General features: G+C 42.5%; 1 protein-coding gene across 1 annotated transcript in view; it reads right to left on the bottom strand.

Annotated features, from left to right (window-relative positions):
* Window positions 1-2,340: 2,340 nt before the first annotated feature.
* The window catches only part of LOC129713420 (paired box protein Pax-8-like), a 41,637-nt gene continuing 26,593 nt past the window's right edge, over window positions 2,341-17,384 (bottom strand). Inside the window, exons 6-11 of the mRNA XM_055662463.1 lie at window positions 16,485-16,613; window positions 8,879-9,051; window positions 8,032-8,155; window positions 6,981-7,082; window positions 5,170-5,256; window positions 2,341-4,087 (exon numbers count right to left, since the gene is read on the bottom strand). Coding sequence (XP_055518438.1) covers window positions 4,011-4,087; window positions 5,170-5,256; window positions 6,981-7,082; window positions 8,032-8,155; window positions 8,879-9,051; window positions 16,485-16,613 — 692 coding nt within the window. The 3' untranslated portion in view covers window positions 2,341-4,010. The remainder of the gene's footprint in view (window positions 4,088-5,169; window positions 5,257-6,980; window positions 7,083-8,031; window positions 8,156-8,878; window positions 9,052-16,484; window positions 16,614-17,384) is intronic.

The following is a 17,384-nucleotide window of genomic DNA, read 5'->3' as shown; positions in this document are numbered from 1 at the left end:
TTCATTTGCATGCAGCCATCGAAAGTGGAACATAATTTACACAGGTTAGTCAATGTTCATTAAATAACATTAGACATGAGAGTCATGGCCATACAGCATGGAAACGGGCCCTTCAGCCCAACTGGTCCATGCCAACCAAGATGCCTCATCTAAGCTAGTCCCATTTGCTCGCATTTAGTCCATATCCTTCCAAACCTTTCCTGTCCATTTCCTTGTCTAAATATGTTTTAAATGCTGTTATTGTGGCTGCTTCAACTACTTCCTCTGGCAGTTCATTCCATATATCTACCATCCTCTCAGTGAAACATTTGCCCCTCTGGTTCTTGATTCCTCTACCCTGGGTAAAACACCTTATAAGGTCACCCTTTAACCTCCTACACTCCAAGGAATGAAGTCCTAGTTTGCCCCGTCGCTCTCTATCATCAGGTCCTCAAATCCTGGCAACATCCTCGTAAATCTTCTCTACACTTTTTCCATCATAATGAGATCCTTCCTTCAGCAGGGTGAGCAGAATTCAACACAATACTCCAAATGCAGCCTCACCAATGTGTGTACAATGGCCTCAAATTCTATACTCAATGGACAATGGCAACAATGATGAAAGCCAATAAACTAAAAGTCCTATCTACCTGTGGCACCACTTTCAATGAACTGTGCCCCTGTCCACCTGTATTCCTAGATCACTCTGCTCTACAACATTCACCGTGAGGTCCTGTCCTGCTTTGACCGGTTTGACATTTGTCTAGCCTTTAACACATAACTAACACCTGTTTACTATGCAAATTAAATACTTGGGAATGGGGAACCATTTGGCAGAAGTGAACACTGCAATTTTCTTGATGGTGTAGAGATTAATTGTGATCTCTGCTGCAGATTATTCTTTCTGCACTTTCTTTAAGATGTTCTATATTTGTGTCAAAGGACAACATTGCTGCTTGCCTGCACTGTACCTATTGATGCCAGCAAGTTGGTGCATGCATCATAGAATCCCATTCCTGTCATTCAAATTAAACTTGCTGAGCCGCTCATTTATATTTATGGAAATAAAGTAAAATAACAGGAGAGAGGGTTGAGTTTCCCAGCATGCAACCCTCCCTTCCCAGCCCCCCCCCCCCCCCCCCCCCCCTTCCCCCCCCCCCCCCCTCCCCCACCACCCCCCCCCCTCCTCCCCCCCCCCCCCCCAGCCCCCCCCCCCCCCCCCCTTCCCACCCAGGGGAAGTCATTAAATGTCTCCCCTTCATAGTCAACCTCTCACCCAGCCTCTCAACAGCTGTCAGGTGCTGTCCTGCAATGACAATATAGACATAATATAGACTGCAAACATGCTGTGCACACACACACACACACACACACACACACACACACACACACACACACACACACACACACACACACACACACACACACACACACACACACACACACACACACACACACACACACACACACATGCACACACACTGACACACACACACACACACACACGTACACTGACACACACACACACACACACACGTGCGCCCTGTGAATGATAATTAGCTCAGGATTCTTCCAGTTTCCAGCCCCGTGACGTTGAAGCTTCTACTACGGGGCCGTTACCGTTAGAATGAATCAATTACTGCAGGTCTGTGCCACACGAGGGCGACCGTCCCCCCCCCGGCCCCCCCGGCCCCCCCGGCCCCCCCCGGCCCCCCCCCGGGTTTTCCGCCAATGTTGCAGACAGCAGGACAGGCAGTATCTCTGGAGAGAAGGAATGGGTGATGTTTCGGGTCGAGACCCTTCTACACAGTGCTACACATTGTCTCTTTTCACAATATTACCCTGTTAATGATGCACTTTAGTTGTTAAAACTTCATGCACACCGTGTATTGATATGGAAATGCATTTGTTTTTCCAGATTAATGTTTTCTAACAGATTCAAAAGAGAGAATAGAAGTTTTGTTAGATCATAGATGGCAGATGCTTCCAATTCCTGTACTCTACAGGAAGTGCAAGGCACCATGTTTCCTGGGCCTCTTGTATTAGATGTATCTTGGCTACTTACACACAAGCCTTGAATCGTATTCAGTGTAAATGCAGAGCTAAAGGAAGATGGAGAAGTTTCTAGATCATATGTTCCAGGAGGGAAGGAGGCGATGGTGTTGCTTAGATAGAATAGGAAATGTCATGCATGCAATGACTGCGAAATGTACCACACACAAACTGATTGTTGACATTTTGCAGGAATCAGTCTGGTAAATGATGAGGGGCGGGAAGAGGAGATTCTCGATTAGAACGGGTGTCAAGGGCTATGGGGAGAAAGCAGGAACATGGAATCAGGGCACAGATATCAGCCATGATTGACTGGTGGAGTGGACTTGATGGGCCGAATGGCCTAATTCTACTCCTATAACTTGTGAATGTTTACAATGTTTAGTGCTTATACAATCAAAGTAGTCCTTTAATACTAACATGCAAACGTGGGGATTTTTATGGTGAATTTTCAAATTTATCAGAACTCAATTTTTAATCTATAGTTTAATAGATATTGGATCAATATTTGTTTTGTATTCCAAAGCTAGAAAACATTCTATGGAAATACACAGAACTGAAATACTTGTGCTGTTATAATCCCAGCAGCAGCCAGTACTTGGTACTTTACTTCCACCAGCCTGGCCTAGTTCTTGTTGTAGATTATATACTCGTATAGACAGCAGGAATATCATAAAATAAGTTCTCGTGTAATTTCTACAGTCAGCACATTTTATTTCCTAGATTTGAAATCATGCTACACTGAATTAAAATATTTTTCTTTTGATAGTTTCATAGTTTACATACATACATAGCATATGAAAAACCCCAGGCCTGTGCATCTTGGGCAGGTCCTTCCAAAGTGAATGGGATGTAAAACTGGAATTGGACATGGGTTGTTCTAGATCCTTCAAGACCCATCTGTCTGTCTGTGGGAGTTGAGTTATGTATTGATCACTTCATCACCTGTCTGAAATCAATATCCTTCATAACAAACGTAATTCTGACAGGTGAGAAATGTGGGCTACATAAGCTAAGAATCACGCAATTTCAACAACATAAAATTGAATAGATTTATCTTGAACATGGTATACAAAGGTAAACTAATCTTAATGCATTTATTGATTTTTATTTTGTCCATCCTGTTATTTTGGTGATTTTTGAAAGGTCAAATGCAAGCAGAATGAGTGGTTCAAACAAGCTGAATCTTCACGGTGAAATTTTAAAACAAATTCTCTTTGTTGCTACCAGTGCCTCTAAACATTTCATATTTTTTGTTGTAAAGTCTTAAACAGTGTTAGAAATGCTGAGAATATGCCTCAACTCAGTAAAGAATGTTTGAGAAAGAAACATTTGATTGGTCGAAGTCTCTGTTTCCTTGTCATGGTCTTGTGCTGAGTGGTGGGGTTTGTAATAATGCTTCAGTTTAACATTCTGGTACAATACATCTCTTGCTCAGTCTGCAATGAAAATTGCCAGCTGTTCATTCTGTAAAGCTTTGTGTCATTTCCAGAAGTTCTCTTTCTTGTCTGCAGGAGCCGTCTGTTGTAACATTCTGTTAAATGTAGTCCTCGTGTAACTGGGCAAAGATCTCCAATGCATTCCCCAACTCACAATTAAAGTCACATAATGAGCCTATTAGAGCCTTGTATACACAATGTCTGTGGCCCATATTGAGTGTATTTTGCAAAAGTCCATGTATAATTTACAATACTAATAGTGCATTTGCTTTCCTTACTGTTCAAAAGCAATTTCTATCTAGCCATTGGTTATGGCTTTCAGTTCTTGAGAATTCTCTGCAAATCCAGAGTAGGAATGCGATTCACTGCGGTTCATGTGTGGATGTTATGAAAAACATCCGGTGGTGAAATTATTGCCCGTCCTTCCAATTTCATTCATAAATAGAGTTTTCCACATTGCTTTGTGTTGAAATCAATTAGACTGAGAGCACATGATTCCCCAGGGCTTGGCTCGGCACAGTTCCCTGGTTGCTGTGGGAACTAGAGGTGGTCATATGCAGTGGCAGCAGTGGGCGGTGTGCTGGTCCTTGGCGTGGAACTATAATAATAAGGGGAGCCTGAAAGTTAACGGACAAGAAGAAAAGAGGGTTGGAAGAACATAACAATGCAGTAACACATCACATGGCACAGCTGAAGCTCTTCACGTGGCTTTATAACAGTTAAACATTGGAGAAAATGAAAAGCTCAGCATCCCTCAACTGCTTTCAAAAGCTTGCACTCATAGGACACTTCCTCTCATTGCTACTGTGGCCATGAAGCACTGGTATAAATAACAAGCTGTTGTATTCTCCCCAAATATAGTTTGCTAAATTGGGATGCAGCAAAGGTCTCAGCAATTCTCTATTTCACTAAAATGGCCATTTTGTTATTGATGCACCTAATTAGTGGATAATAGCAGATAATCTATTCTGTGTGGCTGTGTGTTGGAGTCTGATTCAGGCTGTCTGTTGGAGTCTGATTCAGTCTGTGTGTTGGAGTCTGTGTGTTGGAGTCTGTGTGTTGGAGTCTGTGTGTTGGAGTCTGATTCAGTCTGTGTGTTGGAGTCTGATTCAGTCTGTGTGTTGGAGTCTGTGTGTTGGAGTCTGATTCAGGCTGTGTGTTGGAGTCTGAATTCAGTCTGTGTGTGTGTTGGAGTCTGATTCAGTCTGTGTGTTGGAGTCTGTGTGTTGGAGTCTGTGTGTTGGAGTCTGATTCAGTTTGTGTGTGATGTTCACGTATGCATAATCACCAGGATACCTACTAGATAATACATCACTTGGGCCATCTTTTCTCTTCTATATCTATAAGTGCAATGAGTTTATTCATAAGGCATATTAGTATCCTGGCTGACTGCAGAAATCTCAATACACACCATTATTTGCTAGTCTGTGCCAAAGGGCGTTGAATCTCTAAACTAAACTAAATTAACTGTGCTACAAACATTTCATGTAAACACTGCTGACAATCTAAATCTAAAAATTCAGTTGACAAAATCATCATAAAAGAAGTAGGGCCTGAAAGCCACTAATATCAGCAGTCACAGAATGAAGCGATGGACACAGGGTAAACAGCGATGGACACAGGGCAATAACAGCAACATTTACACATTACTAGTTTAAAATAAGTCACAATTTAACAGGTAAATTCCTGTGTCGCATACTTATTAATCCAGAGTTGGTAAAACGCCAGGCGTCGTTATAGGATGTGTAGTGGGAGTGAGTGTAAGGGCCTCCTGAATATTCATTTCCTGGAGTTAGAATAATAAATAAAATTATTTTAATTATCACAAGCATTGTGCATAAAATGGTTCAGTTTTAATTAATTAGTGACTAACAGAATAGCCCAGCCTGCAGGGTTTTTTTTGTCTCTTTCTGATGTTCAAAGCAACCATCGAATTTCATGGCTGAGAGAAGCATTTTGTGTTACCAAAGCAACACATCAACAATGCAGGTCAGAGGGAACAAGGAGAACATCTTCTGCTCAGTACATGCATGTTTCATCTTGTCTCATTGCAAAAATATCTAATCGCCTCCAAACCGGAGTCCGCAGGTCAGCAAAAGGCCTGTTCAATCATTAACTGCCTGTTCTGTACTGGAACTTAAAACTAATGACAATTCTTGTTGGGTTTAAGAGTCAACTTTCTGTTGTGCAAATGTTAACAGGATTTAATTTGTCAAAGTCTGTACTTCCGCAAAGTCCCAGCCATTTTATCAGATCAAATATAATTCTTTATTTACAAAAACCCCATCATTTTCCACCAAAAATATTCATTCTCGGAGTTTCTGCCGACCAACACTTTTTATATTTGAAGTTGGTGAGCTGCAGAGTTGTCCACAACTTCAAGTCTGCTCATTATTGAAGCTATTAATGTCTGGTCATGCAAGAAGCTAGAACATAATCAGTAGCAGGAACCATGGCTGTTCCATTTTTTGTTCCCTCCTGTTATTCATCTCAATCAACAAACTATTACTCCTTAGGAGGAACACAGGACAATTTTGAAACAAAATATCTGTGTATTTGACGGTAGCAGCAGACAACTAACTGAGTGAATGATGTACTGGTCAAGGTAAAAATGCTCAAACTAGTGTTTTTTTATTTCTTGTGATGGTGTAAATATCAAGTACTGGGCAGAGCAGTGGAGTATTTGTGGGACCCATAGTTCAATCCTGACCCCTGGTGCTGTCTGTGTGGAGTTTGCATGTTCTCCCTTGATTACCGGGCTTTCCCTGGTGCTTCAGATTCCTCTCATATCCCAAATACATTCAGATTGGCCTCCATAAATGACCCAACTTGTGAATGGTAGAATCCAGGGGCTGGAAATATGGAAAGAATAAAAATTAGTGTAAATGAATGCCTGATAGTCATAGAGCGTGGAAAGAGGCCCTTCAGCCCATCTTGCCCATACTGGCCAGTCATCTTAAACTCGGCTGAGACAAAGGGCCAATTTCTCTTCTGAATGACTCGTACACTCTGATTCTTGGTCAGAGAGGAATTTGTATTTGACCGTTTACAAATGACCACTGAAATAGTTTGGAGGTATAGTCATTGTTAAAGTGTAGACAAATGCAGCATTGATTTTGCATACAATCGCATGTCAGGAAAACCAATGTAATAAATGGCCAGATCATATATTTTGTGATATTTATCCAGTCTATCAGGAAGAACCTGTTTGTTTTCTTCAACATAATGCCATGATGTTGGGAAAGTTTGGTCAGGTTGGGACTGTTCTCTTTGAAATGGTGGAAAATGAGAAGAGAATTAATTAAGGGACATTAAATGATGCGGGACTTCAGTGGATGGATGATAGAATTAGTTATGAAACATGGTGTGCAGTGTTGGTGCACATCAGTTCTACATTGTCGATCTCTCTGCAATCATTTACCTGGGTGGAAACTACAGGTCTTAGGCCACTACAAACAGTGACCACAGCATGTCAATGTGTGGACAGTCGCTGGACACAAGAGTGCTTACCCGTCACCATCCCAGCTATGGCAGATGATGTGTAACTGGCTTGGCTGTTTGCAGGAATGTGAGGGGGATATCCTGGCAGTGTGGAGCTCATCATTTCACGCCCTGGAAAACATCATCATTTGTAACATTCTGGTTCATGGGTGACATCACTAAAGTTCTACAAATAAATAAATAAAATACTGCTTTTTTAAAATTAGCTTTCCCCCCACTTTTGTCATCTGAGGGACTTTGTAGTAAACCATGCTCACCAGCCACACCAATTACCTTGTCTGTAAATGTGTTGGCAGGAACTGTGGATGCTGGTTTATACCGAAGATAGGCCCAAAATGCTGGTGTAACTCAGCAGGACAGGCAGCATTGAATGGACATGGTCTGAAGAAGGGTCTCAACCTGAAACGTTACCCATTTCTTCTCTCCAGAGGTGCTGCCTGTCCGGCTGAGTTACTCCAGCATTTTGTGTCTATCTTTGTATATAAATATCCCTCGGTGACCCGAGGTAGCAGATTATTCAGTCTTTGCGACATTTCATCCATTCTATCCAATATCTGCATACTTGACATTTCCGAGCAGGTGACTACTGGAATACGATAAGTAGAAATGTGAAATGATATTTCCTTTCCAAGCCTGAACTTTGAAGCTACTCATCGTGGCTTACCTTTGCTGTAGCTGGGGCCCCGCTAACTATAGACCAGAACTCAGCCCTCAAACTCTGAGACTGCTGGGCCTCATGCAACCTTACACCTGGTGATGTGTGTATGGAACAAGCTGCCAGAGGATGTAGTTGAGGCTGAGACTAACCTGGCATTTAGAAAGAGTCAGACAGGTATATGGGTAGGTGTACAAGAATGGTGATCATTTCCCAACGTTCCCAAGCAACGTAATATATTACAATATAGTGTCATTTATTGTTTTATATATTTTACATCTAAATGAGGAACATAATTGTTGTGTCATTTGCAGCTCATGGCCCTGAATATTCCAGCACACATTGTTTTTGCATTTTCTAACTGTTTGTCCATTGCACGCCCGAGCTCTTTACAGAAATACTCACCTGTCACCATCGAGTATCCATGTGACCCAGATATATTCCTGCCGAGTGGAGTGACAGAAGAAGGCAAACTTGGTTTTCTTTCATCCATTCCATTGTTTAAAGATGAAAGTGGATACAGGGGAGCCTGGAACATGAATAACAACCAGATTGCCGTTAACCATGTTAGCTGACAAGAGAGTTTCTCTCGGCAGGTGGTAGCATTTAGCCTATTTTATTAACAGATTACCAACCTGATGTATTTTGCCATTGAGGGGGCCAACTTGCCCACACTAACCAACATGTCCCACGTGCACTAGTCCCACACCTGCCCATTAATAATCCCACCACCTGCATTTGGCCCATATTCCTCTAAACTGATCTGACCAGTCTGAAGAAGGGTCTCGACCCGAAACATCACCCATTCCTTCTCTCCAGAGATGCTGCCTGCTCCGCTGAGTTACTCCAGCGTTTTGTGTCTAACTTCCATCTCATCCGTATCCTCCTCGAGCCTGAGCCAACTTTCCTCCCTCCCCAAAATTAGTTCAAGACAACATGTCATTTCTGGTGTAAACCAACATCCCAGACGTTTATTAGCACAGTGTAGCTGAATAATTCAAACCCCTGCTCTATGAGGGAAAACATATAACCATGAATTCACTAAAGCATGTTGTACTGATTTATCCTGCTACATATGGTCACATGCATGCAAGTGTCAAGTGACTGGGATGGTGGGCAGCCAATTTAGCTACATTCACACAGGACATGCATCCTGGTGTAATAAACTTCAGCACAATGGTATATTTTGAATTTCAATAGTTAACCATTACTTTGGCCGCCGTGCCAGGAGTGCTGGCTGTTCTTCACTCACCTGCTCTCCCTTGTTGTGGCTGCCAGATGCAAAGACGTCTGCATAATGTTGCCGTTCAAAGGCACAGTCCAGGGCTTCGAGCTGCTGGGCAAACGCTTCAGTACGGAGTTGCTTCCGAGGACCTCCACTACCCCTCTGGGAGTCAGCGCTGATCACACAAATATCATCCTCACCTGCAACAAGAATGTGAAAAAGATCATTCATAAATGTTGCATTTATTTAACCAAAATAATCTTCAAAGAAATCCGATGAGCCACTTCTCAACTTGTTAACCCTAAAATCTATCTTCTCTGTGGTGTATATTGACTTTAACATTTCTCACATATGTTTTTGTGCAATTATTGAATTGGATACTGAATCATTTTCACAGTCCTTATCAAAATAGAGTCATGTTATTCCGATAAACTAAACTTGCATATTCTTGATCCTTGTTTTGAAACATGATCAATTCACATCCAGAAATGCCAATTCCCCAAACAACAATTACCGATCTCAATTTACAATTCACCCACACAGCGATACCGAGTTCTCAAACCTCATTCATCTATTTAAAAATTACTCTCAATATTACCTATCCTGACCCGCTGAGTTACTCCAGCACTCTGTGAAACGTCACCTATCCATGTTCTCCACAGATGCTGCCTGTCCCGCTGAGTTACTCCAGCACTCTGTGAAACGTCACCTATCCATGTTCTCCACAGATGCTGCCTGACCCGCTGAGTGACTCCAGCACTCTGTGAAACGTCACCTATCCATGTTCTCCACAGATGCTGCCTGACCCGCTGAGTTATGGTGCAGCAGCATCTATGGAGCGAAGGAAATAGGCAACGTTTCGGGCCGAAATCCTTCTGGAAATAGGCAACGTTTCGGGCCGAAACCCTTCCGGATTTCGGCCCGAAACGTTGCCTATTTCCTTAGCTCCATAGATGCTGCCTGTCCCGCTGAGTTTACTCCAGCACTCTGTGAAACGTCACCAATCCATGTTCTCCACAGATGCTGCTTGACCCGCTGAGTTACTCCAGCACTCTGTGAAACGCACCTATCCATGTTCTCCACAGATGCTGCCTGACCCGCTGAGTTACTCCAGCACTGATTTTATATATTTAACAGTAGCTTTCTAGAAAGTAATTCTTGTTATTGCTCTGGGATCATTCCTACCAGTTCCCTACAGATCTGCCCTAGATGTGGTGACTATGGATTTTCAAACAGCATTCTATAAGATGTCACACAAGAGGTTACTATATACATTTTCCACAGCGAGTTCATGTGATGTGGAATAGCTGAAACGATGGGGGAAACTAACATACTATTCAAAGGGAAAACATAACGAGTTCTACAGAAAGATTATGGGTGTTGAGTTATCACGGAGCAAGCACAAACTAGGTAGCCTCCTGTGTCCTCACATACTTCCATTTGAGATCTGACGAGAGATTTAAATCTGTGATTGTTTTTTATTGGAAAAGAACAGATAATATTAAGTAAACCTTGTTAAAAATAACCACAAACATAAGGAATGTGAACTGAAAGGTGCAGAAAAATTGCTTTAACTATTCCATCTGGAGAGAAATGAAATAGTTTAATTAATTAGCCCAGCAGGGTGACTAGAACATGTCACGGTGTTGGATGAGATGAGAATGAATGAAAACTAAACAATTGGACAAAAGAATTAACTACTCACATCCTTACATAATCCACAAATAAATCTACATTTTGTCCATTAGTATTTTATCTTCCATCAGTTAACTAGGACAACAGAACCTAGTGACTGTTCCATATGGTGCAAATACCACAGTGGCACAGCGGTAAGTTGCTGCCTCACAGCGCCAGAGAGCTGGGTTTGATCCTGACTACCATATAACAATTACAATTACAGCACGGAAACAGGCCATCTCGACCCTTCTAGTCCGTGCCGAACACATAAACACGGGGGCTGTTTGTATGGAGTTTGGACGTTCTCACCGTGACGTGCAGATTTTCTCTGGGTGCTCCGGCTTCCTCCTAAACTCCAATGACATTCAAGTTTGTAGGTTGTTTGGCTTCTGTAAATTGTCCCTAGTGTGCAGGATAGTGCTAATGTACGGGGTGATCGCTGGTCAGCACGAACTAGATGGGTTGAAGGGCCTGTTTCCACACAGTATCTCTAAGTCTAAAGTCTAGTAGATGGACATTTAACCCATAAATATTTTTGTCTTCATCCCAAGACACTGACTCCTGGTTCTGGATGCTTTAGTAGATGGAATAACCTCTCAGCATCTTTTCAGAACCTTGAACACCCACCATGAGGTTTCATCTCATTCATCTAAACACGTAACCAGGAGCTAATTGCTCAATTATTCTTCATAGAGCAATCCTCTAGAATTAACCTTGTACATTTATACTGGACAAACTCCAAGCCTTGCTCAGGTGCCACTGACTCCACACTTCAGGACAGTTAAGTCAAACACGTCTCATGAAGCCAGACTGCTTGCAGCATAATCATCTGTCTACTAATTCCCCATGAATCATTGTCACCTTATCTGAACAACAGACACAAACCAACTTTGTCCTTTGTTCATCTAATATGATTGCTTTGTGCTTCATGCTACTAATGACATTTAATTACAACTCCATTAAGTCAGTTGGTAAATGTACGTATTGATGTGTTGGATACACCAGATAGACCTCAACTCTGACCCTGACATTGTGTTGTCTGAACTGAATTTGGTCGAGTTTGCTACATGGACAATACAGTAGCATCTAAATACATACATACATATGCATACATACATACATACATACATCCATACATACATACATACATACATCCATACATCCATACATACATGCATACATACATGCATGCATACATACATACATGCATACATACATACAGCAATACAGGAGGGAAACCCAGAGATTGCTGCAATCTAGTCATGTTTCCACAAGGGTTGGGTCGAAGATTAGCTGTAGGGGACAGTAGCTCATGATCGGGACACACACATTAACATTACAGGGACAAGTTCAAAACTGCCCATAACAGCTAGAGTAGTTACATTTGGTTAATTAAATGACCAAACAGAATTAAATAATGAGAACATGTCAGTGTGGTTAACAGGGAAGTTAAAAGCTTCTGATTTCAGGAGAATGATGATAGTAAGTGTGTAAGAAAGAACTGCAGATGCTGGTTTAAATCGAAGGTAGACACAAAATGCTGGAGTAACTCAGTGGGTGAGGCACATCTACTGGTGTTTAAGAAGGAACTGCAGATGCTGGAAAATCGAAGGTAGACAAAAGTGCTGGAGAAACTCAGCGGGTGCAGCAGCATCTATGGAGCGAAGGAAATAGAAACGTTTCGGGCCGAAACCCGGAAGGGTTTCGGCCCGAAACGTTGCCTATTTCCTTCAGGGTTTCGGCCCGAAACGTTGCCTATTTCCTTCAGGGTTTCAGCCCAAAACGTTGCCTATTTCCTTCGCTCCATAGATGCTGCTGCACCCGCTGAGTTTCTCCAGCATTTTTTGAGGGATAGTACGTGTCAGGTAATGCAATTCGGAAGATACTTCGTGGGGAAGGGAACATACAAAATAACAGGTGACGATAAAAGATGCAGAGGAACAGAGTAACCTTGGAGTGTACATTCATAACTCATTAAAGGTAGCAGAACAAGTAGACATGGTGATTAAAAAGGCATATAGGATGCCTCCCTTTATTAGTCATTGCGTAGAATGATAAACCAGGCATGAAATGGATATAATGTTAATTAAACCACAGATTATTAGATTTCTTGTCACTCTTTCAGGACTGGAAAATATTAGCTCTAAGGAAATATTGGAGAGGTTGAGATTTTTCTATATGGAACTCAGGAGACTGAGGGGTGATTTAACCAAAATGTATAAATGATGAAGATTCTAGATAAATAGATAGGACCCGTTTCCTTTCTTGAAGTTCAAACACCAGGGAGCATAGATTTGAAGTAATTGGCACGAAGATACATGTGAAGTAACGAAAATTATTTTAATCAGCATGTGGAATTCACTGCCTAGAAGGGGTGGTTTAGGATAAGAATCCCTAGATGTATACTTGAAGTGCGGTAAGTTACAGGACTAGGCTGCTAGTCCTGAGTTGGAATCTTTCTTGGCCAGCACAGATTCAATGGACCAAATGACCCCCTGTGTCATAAATGGTCTGTGTTCTTTGAAAAATTAACTCGTCTCAGTAACAAAGTTCATGCAATTTTGACTGTTGTAAAATGCCACTTGTCTCACTAACGTCCTACTGGATGGGCAGGGTGGGTGGGGAGGGAGGGGGCGGTTTGCTATCTCTACCTGGTTTGGACTACAGATACATAGCACTGTTTTAAGGCAGTCCAGCCAGATCGAGGATGACATGCACTCACGTTCTGCGGGTTCTGTGGAGCCTGATGAGGTCAATAGGTGAACCATAGACTCTTGTACAGATGGAGCAGGAGATGATGACACATGCAATTGGGGCTCCCAATCCCACCCCAAGTGTTCCTGGACCATTTTAAGCTGTCGTGGGAGATTCCCAAAAGTGGAGATGTTACAATTCTTCACTTTTCTTTGATCCTGGGTGTTTGAGTTGCTGAACCAGGTGGTGATGCAATCAGTCAATATGCTCTTTACTGTACAAGAGAGTTTTCATTGACATACAGAATCTCCTCAATCTTCTCTGGAAGTAGAGGCAATGATGGGCTCTCTATATAATTGCATCAATTTGCTGGGTCCAAGGACAGATCTTCAAAGATAGGCGCTCCCAGAAATTGGAAGCTTGGACTCTCACCACCATCGTCCCATCAGATAGACAGGTTTGAGGGTCCTCGTTCCTCCTCTTCCTAAATCCACAATCAGTTCCTTGGTCTTACTGACATTGAGAGCCAGGTTATTGTGCTGGCACCATTTGGTCAGTGGATCCATCTCCCTCTTATACTCTGACTTATCACCATCTGTAATTCGTCCAACAATGGTGGTGTCGTTGATGAACTTGAAGATGGATTCCATATGGTGTCTGGCTGCACATTCATAAGTATAGAGTGAGTAGAGCAGGGGCTGAGCACACAACCTTGAGGTGCTCCCGAACTGATTGTTATTGAGGAAGAGGTCTTGCCAATTTGACCAGACTGTGGTCTGTTGATGAGGAAATCGAGGATCCAGTTGCAGAGATGTGGAGAGAGCCAGTTCCGTGAGCTTGGTAGGGATGATGATATTGAACGCCAACTGTAGTCTATAAACAACTGTTATATGTTTATACTGTCCACGTGGTCCAGTGCAGAGTGGATAGCCAGTGAGATCGCATCCTCCATTGACCTGTAGGCAACTGTAATGGGTCGAGGTTCTTGCTGAGGTAGTTGATGTGTTGCCATAACCAACCTCTCAAAGCACTTCACCATCACGGACTTAGTGCCACCATACTATTCTCCTGGTATTATTGGTGCCATTTCAAACCAGGTTGGAACTTCAGACCTCAGTAACAAGGCTGAAAGTTTCCACAAATACTACAGTCAGTTGGTCTGCACAGGTGTTGAGAACACCACCAGGTATGCCATCAGTTCCAGATGCTTTCGAAGGGTTCACACCACTGATGGATCTTCTGAGATTGGCCTCTGTGACTAATACCATCAGACATATGGGGGCTCGGGAAGGCATATCAGCGTTCTCCCTATCAAAGTGTGCGTACAATGTATTGAGCTCGTCAGGGAGTGATGCCTCGCTGTTGTTTGTGCTGCCCCCTGATTCACCTTGTAGGAAGTGATGGCTCATCACAGATGGCCAACTCACACAGTTGTTGAACATCCACCTCATTCATCCTCCAGCTTGGAGCAACACAGCATCAGAGTGTATGGATGGATCCTGAAGGAAATAGCTCGCATCACTCTGCTGAAATCGTTAAATTGATTGGGTGGTAATTAGATGGAACAGGAGAATGCTGAAAATACTCATAGGTCACTAATTATGATGTTCTCTCCACGGGTGCTGCTGGGCTTGTTGTGTAGTTACAGTATTCTCTATTTTAGTCCAGCTAATTACAACCATGTCAGTTTGCTCTCAATCTCAACATATTGTTGACAATGTTATCAAACAATTTGCTCTTTAAAAAGTGTTCACTGATGCTCACAATGGAAAGAAAGAGTTGAGGGTGATTGTCTATGTAATGCCCCTGTCCCACTTAGGAAACCTGAACGGAAACCTCTGGAGACTTTGCGCCCCACCCAAGGATTCCGTGCGGTTCCCGGAGGTTGCAGGTGGGTGCCGGAGGTTGCAGGTAGTGGAAGCAGGTAGGGAGACTGACAAAGACCTCCGGGAACCGCACGGAAACCTTGGGTGGGGAGCAAAGTCTCCGTTCAGGTTTCCTAAGTGGGACAGGGGCATGAAGCACAAAACAGCACCTTAGATGAAGAGAATGTCTTTACTGCAGTCCACCTCGTGGAAAGAAGATTCATCTAGTAAATGGATCTTCAAATTGAAAATTATAAAAGGGTAAAGAATAAAATAAAGTAAACTGGGAGAAGTTTGATGAAGTAAATTGATAGCCCGCAGAGGAAGGTCAACTTTTGGAACTGTCTTTGACAAATGGTAAATAATGCCGAGCAAACTGGACGTTTAAATATGACCTCAAATTGTTATTTTACAGCAGCCGGGGACATGGGGAAAGGACAGATTTATCACAAATCAGCCATGATATTGAATGGTAAAAACAGCAAGATAAACAGACACAAAGTGCTGGAGTAACTCAGCGGGACACGCAGGCAGCATCTCTGGAGAGAAGGAATGGGTGACGTTTCGGGTCGAGACCCTTCTTCAGACCTACAGACTCCTAGCCTGTGATGCACCAGGTATTATGTGAGTAATTTATTAGTGTTTTTCATGATCAGATTCAGGCAACAACTCTGAAAGCCTGACTGAAGGAAAGCAGACGCATTAATTACAACTAATAAACCAGGATGATTAGTTCCAATCAAAGACAAAAGTCACTACAACTGCCACGTGTTCGACCAGCAATCACCCCGCACACTAACCGGAGCGCTCAGAGAAAACCCACATGGAGAACGTGCAAACTCCGTACAGACAGCACCCGCAGTCAGGATTGAACCCGGGTCTCTGGTGCTGTGAGGCAGTAACTCTACCGCTGCACCACCATGCCACTCCTCGTGTAAAATCCAGGCACTCAAAAATCCAGTTTACAAAACATAAATGCTGGCATCTCTCAGCATGGCAGCCTCTAGATTTCAAAAACCTCTCGTATCCTTTAATTTTACAAAGCAGCTGAGAATTCTCCAGTCTCGTGTTTCCTCCAGATATTAGATTGGAAAGATTTGGACAAATTTATCCCAACTCGAAGCTGTGATCCCAACTGTGTCCTTGTTCTGCTGAAAACACAAACCTTCTTAGCAACAGTGTCAGTATGAGGCACAATGACCTAACTAAGATTACAGCTCCCTACCTTGTCAAATCATGGATTATCTATCGATGGTTATTTCATGGCACTAAATCACACTGAAGAAAACACTATTTTTACAAGCAACTAAAATCTAAAAGTTAAAATAATAATTCAGCAGTAATCAGACTCAGAATTAGAGTGGACTCAGCACCAAACCACAGTCTGCTTTCCTTACTTTCTGCAAGTTTCCTTTTGGTTTCGTTACTGGACTGTACAATCCCAAGGAGACCATTGATAGAGTACGATGAGCCCAGGGAGTCGCTGGGTGGTGGAGACTCTGGGGGTGTCACCGTCGAATTGGGCACTGAAAAAAATGCAAGTTTGAAATGATCAATCCCAATCATTCAAAGGGCCACCTTCATTGCTGAGACTGAACACATACTGAATATGTAAGGACAAGTGAATTAGTGGCAAACTTCATGACTGTACCAAATCTTGACCATACCTAACTTTAATCCAAGAATCACCGTATAAACATTAAAATGGGAACTTATTGTTTTGCCTTCCTGTTCTAGGGAACTGACAATAACTCTATACAACCTATCATCTACCAGTGGATAGAAACAAATTCTGCCAAGGTCAGGACTCACGATAAAACTCACTATTATAAGAGTAATAAAGTCATAATAAAATGCATCATGTTATACGGCTCGGACACACGACATTTGACCCCTTCCCCTGAGGTTAGGCATATTGAAAATATAGAAAATAGGTGCAGGAGTAGGCCATTTGGCCCTTCGAGTCAGCACCACCATTCAGTGTGATCATGGCTGATCGTCCAAAACCAGTACCCCGTTCCTGCTTTCTCCCCATATACCATTATTCCATTAGCCCTAAAAGCTAAATCTAACTCTCTCTTGAATACATCCCACTGAGTTGTTGAATAATGTTGGATTGAGCTGCTGGGGAGGGTTGGTTGTGGATTAATCTTAATGCCCTATAATATAATCATCGGTTGAACTAATATTGGTGTGATATGCATTTGTCCATTTCAAAATAAGCACCAGAACTAAGAATAGTTTGAGCCATACGTGCCAACTATGCTTGACTTACCAGTTAGGGCATAAAAATGTGT

This window comes from Leucoraja erinacea, chromosome 35 (assembly GCF_028641065.1).
Source record: "Leucoraja erinacea ecotype New England chromosome 35, Leri_hhj_1, whole genome shotgun sequence".
NCBI lineage: Eukaryota > Metazoa > Chordata > Chondrichthyes > Rajiformes > Rajidae > Leucoraja > Leucoraja erinaceus.
This window is presented reverse-complemented; position numbering and strand designations above follow the sequence as displayed.